The sequence below is a fragment of the Haliaeetus leucocephalus genome, unplaced genomic scaffold (assembly GCF_000737465.1).
Source record: "Haliaeetus leucocephalus isolate CR32 unplaced genomic scaffold, Haliaeetus_leucocephalus-4.0 Scaffold808, whole genome shotgun sequence".
NCBI classification, from domain to species: Eukaryota; Metazoa; Chordata; class Aves; order Accipitriformes; family Accipitridae; genus Haliaeetus; species Haliaeetus leucocephalus.
The window spans coordinates 189,999-207,974 of record NW_010973244.1 but is presented as its reverse complement, the minus strand read 5'-3'; the positions used below and the strand labels follow the sequence as shown (position 1 = coordinate 207,974).

The window sequence follows — 17,976 nt, the reverse complement described above, 5'->3', positions numbered from 1 at the left end:
GGAATAAAGATAAATCAGTAAATATGTACAAAGCTCCGTAATACTTGTGTAGACTCCTGATATCTTTCATCCTATGTATTGGTGCTTTAGGTTAATAAGTAAATGTGAACATGTCTCTCATAAATATCATGCAAATTATTTTATTTGAATTAGATACAATAAAAACTTGGAAAGAATTTAACTATTTTCACTGGAGTGAAATAGAAAAATTTTGTTAAATAACTAGCTCACCATAATGGAAGCAAAGTTGAGGACAAACTAGATGAACAAAAGGCTATATAAAAAGTTGATATTAACTAAAAATAAGGGAATAAGTGATTTGTGGTTATGTGAACCTGGTGAGATTTTTTTAGAATTTAATCAACTTGTTAACTTTTGAATATTCATATTCTTTATAAAACTGTGTTCTCTAACAGAGGATTCTTGAACTGGAAAGCTCTCTTGCAAAGTATTCGCAAGATGACAGAAAGCAATCAGAGGAATTAAGTATTCTGATGGAGTCTGAAAAAAAGCAGCACAATAAGGAAATCAATGATATAGTTGAAAAACACAAGAAAGAATTGGAGAACATGAAACAGCAGCAGGAAAAGCTTTGGACAGAAAAACTTCAAATCTTAAAGCAACAACAAGAAACTGAAATGGAAAAAATGAGAGAGAAACAAGAACAAGAGATAGATACAATTTTGAAAGAGAAAGAAACAGTTTTCCGTGCACACATAGAAGAGATGAATGAAAAAACATTAGAAAAACTTGATGTGAAACAAACAGAATTAGAAGCACTGTCTTCTGAGCTATCAGAAGCACTAAAAATACGTCAGGATTTAGAACAAGAGCTCTCAGAATTGAGTAGTAAAGTGTGTGAAACAAAGCAAGAATTGGAAGGAAAGTTGGAAGAAGAGAGGAAACGGCACAACGAAGAGGTTGAAATGATGTTAAAACAGCACGAAATGTCCATTCAAGGTGTTGAGAAGGTACTCAAAGAGGAACTCAACAAACTCAAGCAATCATTGGAGGAGAAAGACAGACATATGGAGGAACTAAAAGCACATGAACAGAAACTAAAGGAATCTGCAGAAAGATCTGAAGCTGAACTCGTCCAAGTGTCTGCAAAGCTAGAGGAGCTTTCAGAGTCTCATCAGAGTACTTGTAATGAGCAGGCAAAGATTTATGAAGAGGAATCAGCAAAGCTGCAGCAAAAGCTGACAGATCTTGAAGGTGAAAAATTGCAACTTGGTGAGAAGCTCCAAAGAACTGAATCCCAGCTGAATGAAGTCAAGAATGAGTTAGAAGTGTACATCTCTCAGGTACGTGACCTGAAGCAGCATTTGCAAGAGCAAAGCAATGAAAATACACAAAAAGTAACCTCTCTAACACAACAATATGAATGTCAACTGAAGGATCTACAAAGAGAGACTGATGAAACAAAGAGAAGTCTAACCGAGAAGGAAAATGAAATTGAACACATGAAGGTACAGAACAAGCAAGTGGAAGAGCTTAAACAGAAACTGTTAGCTGCGGAGGAGAGACTTAGTGCTTTACAAGGAGAGTATGAAAGTAAACTGAAACGTCAGGAGAACAAAATGGAGAAAATTAAACAGAAATCAAAAGATATGCAGGAAACTTTCAAAGAGAAACTTGCTGAGCAGGAAGCTAAACTAAAAAAAGAGCTTGAAAACAAGCAGTTGGAGTTCAGTCAGAAAGAGAGCGAATTCAGTGCTAAAATGTTGGAAATGGCACATGCCAGCTCAGCTGGAATCAATGATGCTGTGTCAAAACTGGAATCCAATCAGAAAGAGCAACTAGAGAGTCTTGCTGAAGCTCATAGGAAGGAGCTGGAAGAAACTACCCAGAGCTGGGAAAAGAAACTCAATCAGCGGGTTGAAGAGCTCCAGGAAAAACATGAAATGGAACTGCAAGTGAAAGAGCAGGAAGTTGGAGACCTGAAACAGGAACTTGCCACCTTCAGTGCTGAGAAGGAAGGCTCCAGAATGGAAATAACCCAACTGAAGGAAGAACAGGTGAAAAGGGAGGAGTCCCTGAAGGAATTGCAAGAACAACTAAGGCAGTCAGTGGCTAAGGTGAGTGCTTTGTCAGATAGGGAAAGTGACCTGAAAACACAGTTGAAAAAATTGGAAAGTGATCTTAATCAGTCCCTGAAAGAGCAGTCAGGACTTCAGGAACAGCTCAGTAAACAGAAAGCAGTTGAAGAAAAGGACAAAGCCAAAATTACTGAGCTAGCTGATACACTGAAAACATTTGAAGAGAAGCTCCAAACTGTGCAGTCTTCTCAGTATAAAGATCATGAAAATTATGAGAAAAAAATAGAGGCAATTCAGCTAAAAGAAACTGAGTTTAAAAGGCAGTCAGGAGAACTTGCAGCCCAGTTAGATGCTTACTGGAAGAATGCTGAAGCTTTACTGCAAACAAAAAGCAATGAATTAATTGAAAAATGCAATGAAAAAATTGACATAGTAACATGCAAAATTGCAGATTGTGAGCGCCGAACTGCAAAAATTAAAGAAGCAGTATTAATTAAGATGAGTAAGATTCCTGAACTAGAAGCTCAGCTTAGAGAAGTAACAGAGCATCATTCTGCTGCAAGTACTTCTTTGCAAAAGTCAATGCAACAGCTGCAAGAGAAGGACAATTTAATTATGTCCATGAGAGCTGACATCGAAGGACTTGTAACAGAAAAGGAACAATTGCAGAAAGAGGGAGGGCATCAGCAGCAAGCAGCATCAGAAAAAGAAACGTGCATAACACAGCTGAGGAAAGAGTTATCTGAAAATATCAATGCTGTCACCTCAATGAGGGAGGAACTCCAGGAAAAAGAATCTGAGATCTCTGTTCTCAACAAAACAATTAATGACCTTAATGTTAGACTTGAAAGGACAATAAGTTTAACGGAGAAGGAAGCAGCCATGTCTCTGTTAAGCAAGCAACATCAAGAGGATCGGTTGCAGTTGTTAAACCAGGTACAGGAGTTATCGTCCAGAGTTGAGATGCTGAGTCAAGAAAAAGCATCAGCTCTTGAGCAGGTAGATCATTGCACGGCCAAGCTGTCAGAGTGGAAGATGAAAGCACAAACCAGGTTTACACAAAATCATGACACTATTAAAGATTTGCAGAGCAAACTTGAATTAAGCAATACTGAAGCCAATCAAAAAGATGAAGAGCTAAATAAACTGAAGGAGCAGCTGGCTAAACAAAGCAAGAGTCTCAATAGTTTAAAAAGTGAATTGGAACAAAAGCAAAACAGGAGGGAAAAGGAAGAAAATGAGTTAACGGCAAAGTTAAAAAAACAGGCAGCAAGAATTGCTGAACTAGAAGAACACATTGCTCGGAAAACTTCAGAAAATGATTCCTTGGTGGAGGAACTTAGAAAGTATAATGAACAAAAAGAGACAGAGCAAAAAGAGATAGCTTGGCAACTCCAGCAGGCAGAAAAGGTGGCTTTTGAAAAGGACAATAGATTTAAGGAGGCTGAAGAAAAAGTGCTTAATCTTGAGAAGCAAATAGGTTCACTGAAAGCTGAATTTGAAGCAAGGGAGAGGGAATTTGATCAAATGAAGTCATCGATACTTAAAAGCAAAGAGGAAGAACTGAAAGAAATAGAAGAGAGACTGAATGCAGAGACCAGCACTAAGCTGGCAGATCTGAAAAAGAAGGCAGAGCAAAAAATTGGTTCTATTAAAAAGCAATTGATGTCTCAGATGGAAGAAAAGGAGCAGCAATGTAAGCAAGATAGGGAAAATCAGTTAAGAGACTTGGAACAAAAAGTGCAGGAGAGAGAGGCCAAAATTGAGTCCTTAGAAGAAAAAATAAAGTCAACGAGAGATTCCACAGAATTAGAGAAAGAAATGCTGCAAAAAGTAGAGAGTGTAAAAGCTGCTGTAGAACAAGAAAAAAATAAAATGCTTGAGAGTGTCCAACAGACATATGAAGAGAAAATGCACATGTTATGGAAGGGCTTAACTGAAAAAGATGAATTGTTGCAAAAGTATGAAAAGGAACAACAAGAGACTAATGACTCTCATCTAGAACTGCAAAAGAAACAGGACGAACTCCTTAAAAAGCTAGAATGTGTTGAGAAGAGCCATCAGGAGGAGCAGAGTAGGACTGAAAGCCTCAGGAAGGAACTTGAGGAGCAAACCAAAAAATACTTATTGTTAGTGGATGAGCATGCTCGTTGTGGTGGTGATTTAGCAAGCAGTAGGGAAGAATTAAAAGCTAAAGAACAAAAACATCTTGATATGGAGAATGTAATTGGAGATTTCCAGAAAAAATTGCAGGAAAAGGAGGTAGTCAGTCAGTCTTTAGAACAGAAGATAAAAGAGTTGGAAAATAATATAGTGAGGGAAAATGAAGTACATAAGATTGAGATGGAAGGTACGAGTTTGAGATATGAAGAAAAGCTTAAAAGTTTACAGCAACAGTTGGATGAAAGAAATGAAAGCCTGAAAGCTTTTGAGGAAAATGCTGAAGAAAAAGCTAAATTTGGTTTGGAGCTGCAGAAGTTACTAGGTGATATGCAGAACCAGCAGAAAGACTTGCAGACTAAACTGGAAGAGACTGAAAGGGAGAAACAGAAACTACGCAAGGAAGTGAATAATCTTCAAAAAGACTTACGCACTCTGCGAAAAGAACATCAGCAGGAGCTTGACATAGTAAAGAAGGAGTCCTTAGAAGAAATGGAGCAAAAGATCAGGTAAATTCTTTGTTCCTGGTCTTGTTACCATTTCTTTGCTTTATCTTTAACCACTAAAACCTCAAGAATACTTTTCTAAAGCTCAGTTTGTAACAATGAAATATTGACTGGTATTTTTCTGCCATTTGTCTAAATAGACTAGAGGAACAGCAAGAAAAGAACTACTTGAAAGTAGCACTTCATGAACACATAAAACACTATTTGAGTCATCAGTTTAAAAAGTGGTTTGTCTTTTGGCAAACTAATACCACTTTTGATTTGTTTTAGTGATGGTCATTTTCAGCATTGCCAGAATATAAAATATAGTTCTGCTTTCCTCAAACAGGAAATAAAGTTTTAATAAACTTAGTATTGAAAGCTTCAAGTTCAAATGATTTCAAGAATTGTTCATATGTACTACACAAAAATGTGGTATACTGCTTAGCACTCCAATCGTTTCTCAAGCAAGGAATTCCCTAAAAATTCTGCTTTTATGCAGCACATTCTTTACTTCCAGTTCTTCATCTTCCTCAGCAAAAGCTCCGTATCTTCTGGAAAGGTTCAATTCTGGGTTGTTTTTTAAATGAAACACTATGCCTTTCAGCTGAATTCAGTAGGAGGGGAACAAAAAGCCTCCCTGAATCCCATAGAACTCGTAGAATACAAAACCATCCCATTCTAAAATAGTTTTGGAGAAATGATGAGATCTCCTACCTTGCTAAACTGTTCTCACACTCTCTTTAAACATTTTATTTCCTCACTGTATTTTTTTTTTTGTGCAGATGTGAACAAGAAGACATAGAGTTAAAGCACAACTCCACCTTAAAGCAGTTAATGAGAGAGTTCAATACTCAGCTGGCTCAAAAAGAAAGAGAATTGGAAACAGCAGTAAAAGAGACTATCAGTAAGTGAAATACTAATATAGCTGTGATCGGTAACATAGCCAGAAAACTGAATTTTCAGATGCTCTGAGGAAGGGATTTTACCTGGGACTCTGATAAAGACAACATGTGTTTTATGACTGCCTAGAGAAGTCAAGGAAAGAACTTCTGCTCAGGAAGTAACATATAAATGTTAATTGTAGCGCAATTAGGAAAACGCATATGTAGCTGTTCTTCCTTATGCTGCAGGATGGATCTTTGATCTAGCACTCTGTCTGCATCTGTCATGGCAAGAGTTACCCATGATAGCCGTAGGTACCTATCTTTTTATCACATGTACAAAAGAAAAAAAAGGAGAGTAAGGTTTCAGAGGTGAAAGCACATTGGTAAGTTTTCATTGTAATACTACTTTGGCTTCAGCATTACAAAACCTTTAACACTCCATCGTTGAATATATGGCACTGAAGGGTGCTTTTTACAGAAACTTGGATCCATCTGGGAATCAGAATTGCATTTTCTTAGCTGTGTCTTGCAGACTTCATTCATTGTAACCACTAATAGGTGTCAACTGGATATGATGTCTGATTGCTATTCTGTGTGGTTATAACTACAGTACAACATATTTCAGCTTCTCTGTCCATCTTTTGCCACCATAGTGTAAGTTGGAGGCTAGAGAAGTAAGCAAAAGGAAGTATCTTTTGACTCCACAGTTACTGGAGGTACCTCTACAAGTGAGGAATTTCTGAAGATCTCCAGATGTTTCAATTGCTTTTCTAGATAGAGTAGGAGGTAGAATTAGTTGATAAATATTGGTTGTGATCTTAACTTTTCTCTAAAAGTTCCAGCATCGGGTAGAAAAAATTACTCTGGATGCCGAACTGCAGACAACAAACTTCATACATACTAGGATCAAGTGACGTAATTATCACTGACAGTGTGGAAAAATGAGGTTTCTTGACAAGTTTTCCTTATAGATGCCTTCCACAGTTGACTTTAAGCTTTTTTTTTTTAATACTGTTTTGACATAATTTAACAAAATATGCTTTTTTTTTTTAATAGGTAAAGCCCAGGAGGTGGAAACTGAATTGATAGAAAATCATCACATAGAGACAACACAGTTGCATAAAAAAATTGCTGAAAAAGATGATGATCTAAAAAGAACTGTGAAAAAATACGAAGAAATCCTTGAGGTATCTTTCTGAAAAGTGATATGAGTACATACATCTCAAAATAACTCTTCCCCTTTTTTCATTGCGCAACTAGGCAGAAAAACTATAACTCTTTCTAGTAAAGATCTTACTGTCTTACTGCTTGAATTATACTTGATGTTGTGGTGACCTAGCTTGCAATTAAAATGGTTTTTTCTGTGTTTTATGAACATGAAAGAACACAAAAAATTAAGTCCCAGCTCTGCTAATTCAAAAAAAATCATAAGGTTAGGTCCTTATGTCCTTGAGCAGTTTGTGTTCTAGATTGAAATGAGGAAAGTGACTTAAATTAAGTTTTGCTAGAGTTGTGGTGGTGATGTGCTGTTTCTTTTAAGGATTTAAATACAGTGTTTATGAGTCAGCTTCACTCTCTAGCTCCTTTCTCTGATGCTCTGTCCAGATTGACACCATAGCCCTTAAAGTCAGGTTCAGTTCTATGCAGGGTGCAGTCTATTTGCATAGTTTTTCTGCTAGTAAAGCTTTCATTTTTACTTGTAAATGAACAGTTTGTCTGCATGATATTTGCAGATAGACATAGTTTTGGTCCAGTAATGTTTCAACCAGAAGTTAGTAGCCAGCTTCAGTCTAAGGATACTTTACCTTCCCTGGATGCCTCCTGTCTTAGCAAAGTAAATTGTCCCAGCCCCACATGTATGGCAACAAAAAATTAAATGGTTTTCAGTGCTAGACTGTACATCATATTGGGATGCAGGCTTTAATTTTGCTAATCTTAGTCCTGTTTGCACAAATAATTTAATAAAAAAGAATGTCCCTTGAATAGAGCCAGTAGTAATAACTGTAAGCGAACTTCTATTTGTTTATGCTCAGTTATCAGCCCAAAGAGCTATGTACTGAGCATGACTGAGTGTTTAATACTACAGATTTCAATCTTGTAGGCAGGTTGGTGTGTTCCGCTCTGATTTTTGAACTTCTGGCAAGTTGGATGGAGATGGCAGGGTTTTAAATTTAGACTCCCCTTCTTTTGTTTCCTAATTTAGAAAAATTGCATGATACAAAACTATAGAGATTTTTGGGTTTTGTACCACAGGTCTAAATTCTACATTTCTGGAGGATTTATATTTCTCTTACCTGAATGTGCATTGTGTTGCCATTTAGGTCCTTACTTTACAGGCCCAAATAGGTCTGTGATTTGAAGTCATGCAGATGTAATTCCTCTCTGTTTTCTGTACGTATGTCAGAAATATGCATGCTGCATTCAATGTATCATATTGAAGGTTTAGGCTAATTTGACTTCTGTGCAATTGGAGGACATGAACACTGTTGTTGTTTTTTTCATCTCATTGATGATGGTAATGACAGTTGCCTGGAACTGCAATAAGCTGTAGTTTGGTATTTTAAATTTCAGAGCACATGTTTCTTTTTTAGGTAATGGTATATGTGTGAGTGTTTTGTTTCTATTATTTTAGGGAAGGAAAAAAAAAAGTTTAGAGAATTTGTTACCTTTTTTCCTGAAAAAGTACTGCAAGCATCTCAAAAGTTAAGAAATATTTATGTTAAATTATATATGTCATATTCATTGAGATTTCTGGTAGAAATAGGAACATAAGCATTAGCAGATGTATACGTTTTCTCAGTTTAGCCTAATGTTACCAGTTATTACTCCACTTACACCTGACTTGGCTCATGATAGGGTTGAGAAATTTCACACCAAAACATTTATGCAGAGAGGTTTGTCTCTGTCATAAATGGTAAGAAGAGGAAGCAAAAATAATGCCAATTGCAAGAATGAATTTTGCTCATATAACTTTGTAGCTCTTAGTTGCATTTTAAACATGGTTAATGATGCTAAAAATTCGTCTAACTTGATTTGAGTATATATCCTTAAAGACGAGCAGGAATCATTCAGTCTGTTAAACTTAATATGATTTATTTGTGAAGTGCTTCCCTGGTAATTCTCTTGCTTTATCTGGTGTCTTCTTATCTTTCATAAAAACTTTTATCACATAAGTTTTCATGAAAGTCTCCCTAATTAAAGGATCTGTAAATCAGCATAGCCTGTAGTTTGAGGCCTAAGTATTTTTTTTCTTCAATTAAAGTATATAATTAAAGAAAAATTGAATGTTGTGCTCCTGCTAGTTTATTTTAAGCCTATCTATGAGCTAAAAATAAAATATCTAACTTCAGGTGTGTATTCTTTCATTTGTCGTAATGCTTCCCATGTGAATACAGGATAGGCCTTGTAGTTAAGATTGGGAAATTATTACTTTATTGAAGTCTTAGTATATAACTGTAATTAAATCCAAAGAGCATGCAGTTTATTTTCCGAGTAGGCCAGATGCTGCTTAGAATGATAAGTTCTTATTATAAATACAGATTCTGTAGCATGTTGGAACCCCATGTGATCTCTAATTATTTCAAATTTTAAATTATAATCTCTATTCAGGGTTTTATAAAAATAATGGCTCACAGGTATGTCCCTTTTACAGAAGTGTCACTCATCATTTTGAGTTGAGTTTATTGTATTGCAGCTACCTTCTATGACTAAGAATGATGTGCATGCAATTTTGATTAATTTTGGTGAACAGTAGTCTAGAAATTGTAAGATTCTATGATTCTTGATGTAAAAAAACCTCAAAAAACAGCAAAAAACCACAAAGCAACACCACTACCCCCTCCCCACTCCTCACCCCGAAAAAAACCACAACCCAAACCAGAAACAAACAAGGGAAAATAGAAGCAAGTGAATATGCCAGGTGTTGAGGCTTTTTAACTAGAGGAGTATAACCAGCTATTAAGAAATCTTAGAAAAGGTTAATTGTTGATATATTTTTGAGGGCATAGAAAAATCAGGTGAATGAATAAAAAATAACACTCTTTGGATGTCATGATGTTTGAGCAAGGTTTTTATTGAAGATGGATATTCTTAAAACATCTAGGCTGTAAAACTTGGTTGGATACTGCGACTTCCCATTTACTAGCTTTGGGGGGGGGGGGGGGAGCGCGCTTTGCTTTGTTTCTTTTTGGTGGTGGTTTTTGGGCCAAGGGGCTGCGTGGGGAGAGTGTTTTATTCTTAAGTAGGGTGCAAGTAACACATTAAAAAGTGGCCTTACAAGGAAATAATTCTTTTTTTTTAAACTTATGGCATACCCTAAATCTATTAAGCCTGGACCAGCTCTTTAGTTCTGCTCTTACTTTTCCAGTGACTATTCTGTATCAGTATAGTTTGTACTCCTGAGATTTTGAATGGACCAAAATTCTGATCAGCAGTTCTGTTCTTGGTAACAGTTGATTAATTGTAATAATCTGATCTGAAGTACTACTGCATAGCAGAGTGGGCAGCTCACTGCCCTGAGTGGTTAGCATGAGTGAAACTGAAGTTTTAGTTTAGTTCAGCAGTGGAGACATGCACTTTGAATCTGAGTGCTGTTTTATAAGCTCCCTAACATGTTATCTCTCAAAGAGGCCAGAGGGGACACAATTTTTAAAAATACTTATTTTTGTGAAGTGCTGTATAAGTGGATTAACTTGGCTAGGATTTAGGTCATAATGTTTTTCTCCTATAAATGTACTCTTCACAGTCATAAAACATACAGGAAAAGTTCATTTCCTCCCTACCATTCTTGCCACTACTTCTTTCCTCCACGCTGCACAATGGCCTCCAAACTCTTGTGAACGGGAAGTCGTTTCTGAAAATATGCTTAAAGCTGCTTTAGGAACATCTTTGTAAGAGTGAGTGAGGAAAGGATTTAAGTCCTTGTCACTTCCAGAGTATAAGAAGTAACTCTGTATCATGTGTCCCTTCCATGAAGGTCATATAAGCAAGCACGATCTCTCCAGTAGAACACTTACTGGATAACACTTCAGTGCTGTTTTAGTGCCCAATAGAAATAGCTCTTCTTCTGGTAATTTTTAAAATCTAACTGTAATCCTAACTATGTAATCTTAGTTGTTGAAGGCCTGCAAAATCTTGTTAAGCTCCTATGTTTGTTTCTTGTTCTTTTCTGTAGTCCTGTAGTGTAACTGGCCTTTTTACTGAATTTCAAGCATATTGTTTTCTGTGTATAGCATAACTCTTTTGTTGATTGCTTTGTCCACAGTAGTTGAGGTTTTGAGTGGTTTGATGATTAATTGTATAAGTGATTTTTTTTCCTTGTATTTTGAAGGCTCGTGAAGAAGAGATGACAGCAAAAGTTCATGAGTTGCAGGCACAGCTAGAAGGCTTGCAAAAGGAATACAAACAAAGGATGGCAGAAGAGGAATGTTGGAACAGTGAAAAAGTGAGCTGGCACTAACATTTATTTTTATATCTTTAGGTGTGAAATGCTTAATCTTTGTAAAATTCTGTAGTTTGCTCTTAATTGGATTTTATTTATATATCTGGTCTTCATTTTCCCCATACAGTTTCTATTCTTTTAGATGTTAACTTCTTCAAAAGTGAACCTCTTTAGAATCTGCAGTATTTGATGGTATGTTTTTTTAATGGCATGTTAAAAAGCCCACTTGTGTTGTGATTATTAAGGTGGGGTTTTTTGCCCTCTGTGTTTATGTTGATTTTACTGGAAGCCCTTTAGAAGGAAAGGAAATCACATTGGGTCATTTTTAGTGTGGGCGGGGGTTTTTTTTGGTTTGTTTTTTTTTTCTTTTTAAATCCAAATTCCAAAGGGCTCTGGAATAGTGCCTTGAATATATAAATTATGGACAGAGGCGTCTTCACTGAAAGACTGAGTGCATGCTTTTGTCTTTCTGAGACCACATTGTAGTTTGAGGAATTATTTGATGAAAATGTTACTAGTTACTATTACACTGAGAAGAGGAAAAGTGTATGATGTGTTGAGTCATTGATGAAAATTCATATTAATCTTATTTTTAAATTTTTCATTTTGACAGCAGGCAGCAATGGGCATACTAAATATATTTATTTGATGCCACAAACTTACAGTATAAATTACCTCACTGTCCTAATGTTTGTCCCTTCTGCCTTGCACTTGCTTACAACACCCTTCATATTATTTTTATTAACTATTCCATGACATGAGTAGTGTTTTCATCACAGGAAAAGCAGAAGTATTTGTATCAGACTGCCTTGCCTTCTTAATCAACCCTTGTCCACCCATGGATGATAATCTTACTTAATCTTGTTATCTGGAGGAAGATTCTTTAAAAGACTCGTAAACCTTAAAACATGGTTCTGAAAAGCATGAGGAGTATTTATCTCTAGGACTTTTGTTAACTGTTTCACTACTTGATTTGGTATAGAAGCCTGCTATAAATACAGGCAGTCGTTTAGCATCATATTATACATGCATCTTCAGGGTTACATATTCACTGATAGGACACGAAAGTCATATCAAATCTATATACCAGCAATGGTATTTTATGTATTTCTCAATTCTTCCCAGAAATGCATCGTGCAGATTTGCGATGGTAGCATAGAGCTGTAAAATACTTGAATGTTGCAAATACTCCATCTTTATGTAAAGATGAATCTGCTTACAATAAACAAATAAACAGCTAATTTTACCTGTCTTTGGAATCTTGTCCACAGTTCTCCACTCCTTGGAGTTTCCATGGCAGATTTTGGAGAAACTCAAAGGAGTTGTTCCATCTGTGGTGGGTATAAACCAGTTGAGAGAACTCCGTTGCTGGTAAATAGCTTTGTTTTAAAGGATAAATGGTGTCTCATTTGGAGGGGAGGAAAACCAGGTTGTATGTTAGTGCATGTACTTAAGTACAGTTAAAGCATCCAGGTTCAAAGTGCTTGCAGAATAAGAATGGGATTTTTTTGGTGAGTGTAAGGCAGTTAAATATCCATGATTTCACTGGCATACAGGCATCAAGCTTTCTTGAGTAATTTTGAGAATTCCAACTAAAATCAAATTTAGCAAATTGTTCACAAGCTTTCTTTTGCATAGCTCTGATTTAACTGAATATGAATTTCATATTTCATACTATTTGCAATTGTGACTTCGTCTCAAAACAATATAACTATTCTAATAGTCAGATTATGCTATTGAATGTGCAATAGCTCCTGGTACATCTTCTGGTCCAGTCAAAGCTCAAATATTTAGAGTGCTGTAAGTGGGCTTCCAGTTCTTTGTTTTATCAGTATTTCAGGATTGGATTCTCTCTTTGATATAGTCTGTTGTGGGGTCAGGAGGTAGTTTTCTTTTTTCCTCCTTAGAAAATAAGAGTTGTTCTTCTTAATTCTTACCCATCTTAATTTGTCCATTGCCTGTGCTTGATATGTCTGTAGGAAAGTAATTTTGCTGTTACCTGGTATGATAGCATATATTTGCAAATGATACAATAGCATATATGTGCAACATTGCAGAGCTAGGTGAGAAAATTGGACAGGGCCTGTGGACCTTGTCCACGTACCTGAGCAGAAGTGTACAAATCCATATCTGGATTTTACATGTGCATTCAAATGAATTCTGTCACCTTCTATTTGCCGTGGCATCTTTTGTCTCACCTTATTTCTTTTTCATTTTGTTGCTTTGTAACATTTTTTTCTCTTATGTTTTGAGTTTTTTGTTGGGTTTTTTTGTTTGTTTTTCTTTTTTTCTTTTTTCTTCAGCACTAGTAGTAAAACAGCTCAGAAGTCTTCCATTGACTGGAAGCAAGTTTTTGTGGGCAATTGATATATATGTTGTCTAAAGTTGGAGTCTCCCAAACCACAGAAGTTTGTCTTATAAAACCTCCTGTGCTGCACGTTGTCAGCCGAGGCCAAACATCACATGTAACACTTAGACATAAAGCGTAACTATACATTTGAACAACATTCATCCGACTGTGATAAAACAGTTAGCAAATACTGGCATCCTTAAGTGTTAGTGTTGGGATGTCAAAATACCAGAAACTGTCTCTCTTCATGAGAAAATAAATGTCTGGTCAGATGATTGAGCTCTTCAGAAGCAAGAATTGCACTTAGAGGTTTGAGATCCATAGAGGAATGATTTTCCACTATATTCTGTTTGCAGAGTGTAGGAAAATCTACAGGTTTTCTGAACCTACAGAGATGGGGAATAGCTTTCCTTTTCAACACAATTCCAAAGAGGCTCGGGAAGAAACAAGCCACTTCTGTGTTAAGGTTTAGGTTACCTTAAAAAAAAAAAAAAAAAAAATTTCACATGCAGGTTATTTGATGCTAAAACGATCGTACAACCTTGAGTTATAGCTGTGACTACTAAAGCACTATTTTCCTTAGGGTTGGAACATTGAAAGATAGAAATTTCAGCTTAGAATTGTTTCTGTGCTTCATAAACATTGCTCTCTTTGCAAGATGTAGAGCTCATAAAGCTCCTAAGCTGAAGCTGTTTTCAGATAAATGTTCACATTTCCAAATGCAACTTGGAGAATTAAGGAAAAAGATACAATATTGTGAATAGTATTAATAGTAGTTAGGGTTTTCTGGCATACTCATTCATACTTCATACTCATTCAATTATCATTCATCTCCAGTAGGCATTTCGTAAAGATTTGGAAATACTAGGTTCTTAAAGTTGTATTTGTGATAATTGTCTTACAGAATTAAATGAGAGAATTTAAATATAAGCTTTCTATACTGTCAATACAATTAAGTTAAACTCTATTTATGGGACTACTTATCTTTATAAGTATATGTGTGACTTGGTCATTCCAACATTTATCATCCTCAGTTAACACACTGTATCAGAACTTTTTCTTTACCCATGTACAGTGCTTGATATGCTCAGTATTTTTCATGCATCTTAATGTAAAGTTTTTGTTGTTGTTCTAGGTCACAATAACAGAGCTTCAGGTAAGTCTTAAATTTTATTGATTTTTGTTCTCTAGATAATTCTGTTTCACAGCAGTTTGAAAGCAGAAATACTGCTTATAAGTTTGTGTGTGTGTTAAAAGGAGAAAGAAGTTTATTGAAAAGGTACCTATGATCTATGTTCAGCAGTTTCTTGATGATTTCCATATGTGGGTGTTCTTTCAGGCACAGCTTGCACAGAAGACAACGCTAGTCAATGATTCAAAGCTGAAAGAGCAGGAGTTCAAAGAGCAGGTAAGGGTGCTGTTTGAGCAAGTAAAAAGTGTTCTTGTTTGATACTTTGTGTTTGCAGTATTAAAAAGTTTATTCTTTTCAAGTCATAATGTAGAACATCTCCACACAGCTACTATGGAAATAATATGCATGTAAAATAGTTTTGACTCATACTTGCTCTCGGAAGATCTGTGCACTTTTCAAAGTACTCCTCTATCCCCTGAGAATGAAAATACCACATGCTTGTGATACAGGTTACGAAAACATTTGCACAGTGAAAAACGGAGCAATGCATGTCATGAAATTACAGATCTTTTCTTTTTCTGAACTAAAACTTTTTTGATGTTAAGTACAATTTTTGCCATACTTTCTTTTTATGTATGCTTATGTGTATAAAAGACGTGTGTATATGTATTTATATATGTATATATGCGTAACATTTGCTATAGATATTCTTATGTGTATATACACACGTACACACATTTCCTCAAGTAGCTTAGGAACAGTTTTTTATAACACAGTTTTTAATGTTTTCCTTCCTTAAAAAGCAAATGTTTTTTGCTTTCAGAGAAGGAGGTGATGTCTAGCTGAAAACTGTTTCAATTAAGCTTATTTTAACTACTTGTGAACACCATTTATCTTTTTGACTGCTTTCTATTTAGATTCACATACTGGAAGATCGGCTGAAAAACTATGAGAAGAATATGTACGTCACATCAGTTGGAACACCGTACAGAGGTAAGTACACAGTTTCCATCACTAAGAAGTTTTTAATTTGTTTGAAAGATATGCTTTAGTTTAGACAATTTGTTAAAAACTTTAGTCTCTTTAAAACACCTGTATAATGTTTTTATGACATCTTATCCTTGTTTTGTCTGTTATAATAGAGCTGGTGTGTGATTTCAGATGAGCAAATCACACAGCATTTTGTTTGATGTTTGTTTTTATGTCATACAGTTAAATGAGCTCTGTATCAGAGTTCTTAAGCTTTCTGTATCCCCAGGGGGAGTGGTATAGGCAGTGGCACTCAAAAGTGGGTGGGAAGGAATTAACCATTTGTCCTGGCTAATTAAATACACATTTTTATGACTCTTTAAAATTCTTAACAATACAAATACTAGATTTTATGGATCTTTCTTGTGTTACATATCTGGGCATTAGTAAATTCTTGTGATTAGAGTTCCTTTGCAAGATCTCCTGTGCTGACACAGTAATAAATAAAATAAAATCCTGTTTCCACTTGTAGCCTGTGTGATACGTGTCCTTGAAAGTGTTTTTGGAGCTGAAAAATCCCCTGGCATTTCAGGCAAATAACACTCTCATCATTACTCGACTCATGGTGAGCACAGGGAATGGCAGGGAACAGAACAGAACAGCTATGCTGTGTTGTGCCCAGAGTTGCGCATGAGAAGCTCTGACCTGGGTCTGAGGGCTCCATCCAGGAGAGCAGCTCTCTGCAGCGCAGGTGCCAGGCCCATCCAGGAGACAGGGGCAGGGACGGGCACACCTACAACATGGCTCAGGCAGGGACTGAAGGCCCCAGGCTGAGCTGAGACATGTCCCCTGGGCCCTTGGCAGGAGACGGGCAGGGTGGGGGTCCCAGGGGAGGCCGGGCCCAGCCATGGAGGCCTATGAGCACCCCCAGGACCCTGATAGAAGCAGACTTGCACGGCTCATACGCCCTGCTTTAGGCAGGGATGGTTGGCCACCTTGGAGACAGAGTTTTGGGCCAGGTGGACCTTTGCTCTGGTGGACTACTGTTGTTCTCAGGCTCGTGTGTTTTAGCATGGTTTTGCACAGGAAACGGGTCAGACTTTTCTAAAAATGAGTCCAAGGAGCAAAAATAAAACCCAGGGGTAATGAACAGGTACTGCTCACCTCCAAAAGGTTTGCAACCCTTTAGTTGAGGAGCGTGTCCTGCTTCAGACTGAGGCCTTGATCTCTGAGCCTCACTAGTGTCAGAGATGCGGGGGGTTGCAATCCTGTGGAAACCCAGCTAAACTGGATGAACACAGAAGACTTTCAAAAAACCGCACTTCACACTTGCTTTCTGCAGATTTGTGTGGATGGTCCGCTTATCTCGAGACGATCCACAGCTCTCACCCCCACCAGAAGGCACATGCCTCCTTCCCACAACGTGACAGAGCCAATGCCTAGGCTGGGACGTGGTTATGGTATTGAATGCCTTCTGCTAGTGCAGGGCTGGGTAGAAATGTCATCAGAGATTTCCTCAGCACGTACTGGTAGGGAAAGGAGGAGGTAGGAAGAAGCATAGCATAGTATAGTTTAGTTGGAAGGGCCCTACAATGATCATCTAGTCCACCTGCCTGACCACTTCATGGCTGACCAAAGTTCAAGCATGGTATTAAGGATGTTGTCCAAATGCCTCTTCAACACTGACAGGCATGGGGCATCAACAGCCTCTCCAGAAAGCCTGTTCCCAGGTGTGACCACCCTTTTGGTAAAGAAATGTTTCCTCATGTCAAGTCCAAATCTCCCCTGATGGATACAGCTTTGAGCCATTCCCACGTGTCCTGGCACTGGGTACCAGGGAGAAGAGATCAGCACCTCCCTCTCCATGTCCTCTCCTCAGGAAGCTGTCGAGAGCCGTGAGGTCACCCTCAGCCTCCTTCTCTCCAAAGTAGACAAACCCCGAGTCCTCAGCTGCTCCTCAGAGGACATGCCTTCCAGCCCCTTCACCAGCTTTGGTGCCCTCCTTGGGACACATTCCAGTGTCTTCCCATCCTTTCTTAAATGGTGGGGCCCAGAACTGCACACAGTGTGAGGCTGTATCAGTGCTAAATACAGCTGGGTAATCACCCCTTTTGACCGGCGCGTTATGCTGTGTTTGGTGCATCCCAGGATGCAGTTTTCCTTCTTGGCTGCCAGGGCACACACTGCTGACTCCTGTGGAGACTCCTGTCAACCAGCACCCCCAGACCCCTTTCTGCAGGGCTGCTCTCCCGCCACTCCTCTCCCAATTTAGACTTGTGTCCAGCAGCACCACTCCATCCCAGGTGCAGATTCTGGCATTTATTCTTGTCCAGTTTCATGCCATTGGTGAAACTTAGATTCATATGAGTGACTGTGAGTGTAAATATTCTCTTACTTTTGTTTATACAGATGGAAATCTTCACCATGCTGACGTTTCCCTCTTTGGGGAGCCTACTGAGTTTGAATACTTGAGGAAAGTGCTGTTTGAATATATGATGGGTCGTGAGACAAAGG

General features: G+C 37.5%; 1 protein-coding gene across 12 annotated transcripts in view; it reads left to right on the top strand.

Moving 5' to 3' along the window:
• The window catches only part of GOLGA4 (golgin A4), a 75,230-nt gene that overhangs the window by 41,130 nt on the left and 16,124 nt on the right, over window positions 1–17,976 (top strand). For 10 of the 12 annotated variants that reach the window (XM_010581767.1, XM_010581766.1, XM_010581763.1 and 7 more), the window contains 8 exons: window positions 417–4,708; window positions 5,470–5,591; window positions 6,628–6,758; window positions 10,901–11,014; window positions 14,497–14,517; window positions 14,701–14,769; window positions 15,411–15,486; window positions 17,872–17,975. In XM_010581767.1, coding sequence (XP_010580069.1) covers window positions 417–4,708; window positions 5,470–5,591; window positions 6,628–6,758; window positions 10,901–11,014; window positions 14,497–14,517; window positions 14,701–14,769; window positions 15,411–15,486; window positions 17,872–17,975 — 4,929 coding nt within the window. Of the gene's footprint in view, window positions 1–416; window positions 4,709–5,469; window positions 5,592–6,627; window positions 6,759–10,900; window positions 11,015–12,282; window positions 12,383–14,496; window positions 14,518–14,700; window positions 14,770–15,410; window positions 15,487–17,871; window position 17,976 lie in introns of those variants that run through there. The other 2 variants (XM_010581765.1, XM_010581764.1) reach the window with 2 other exon arrangements.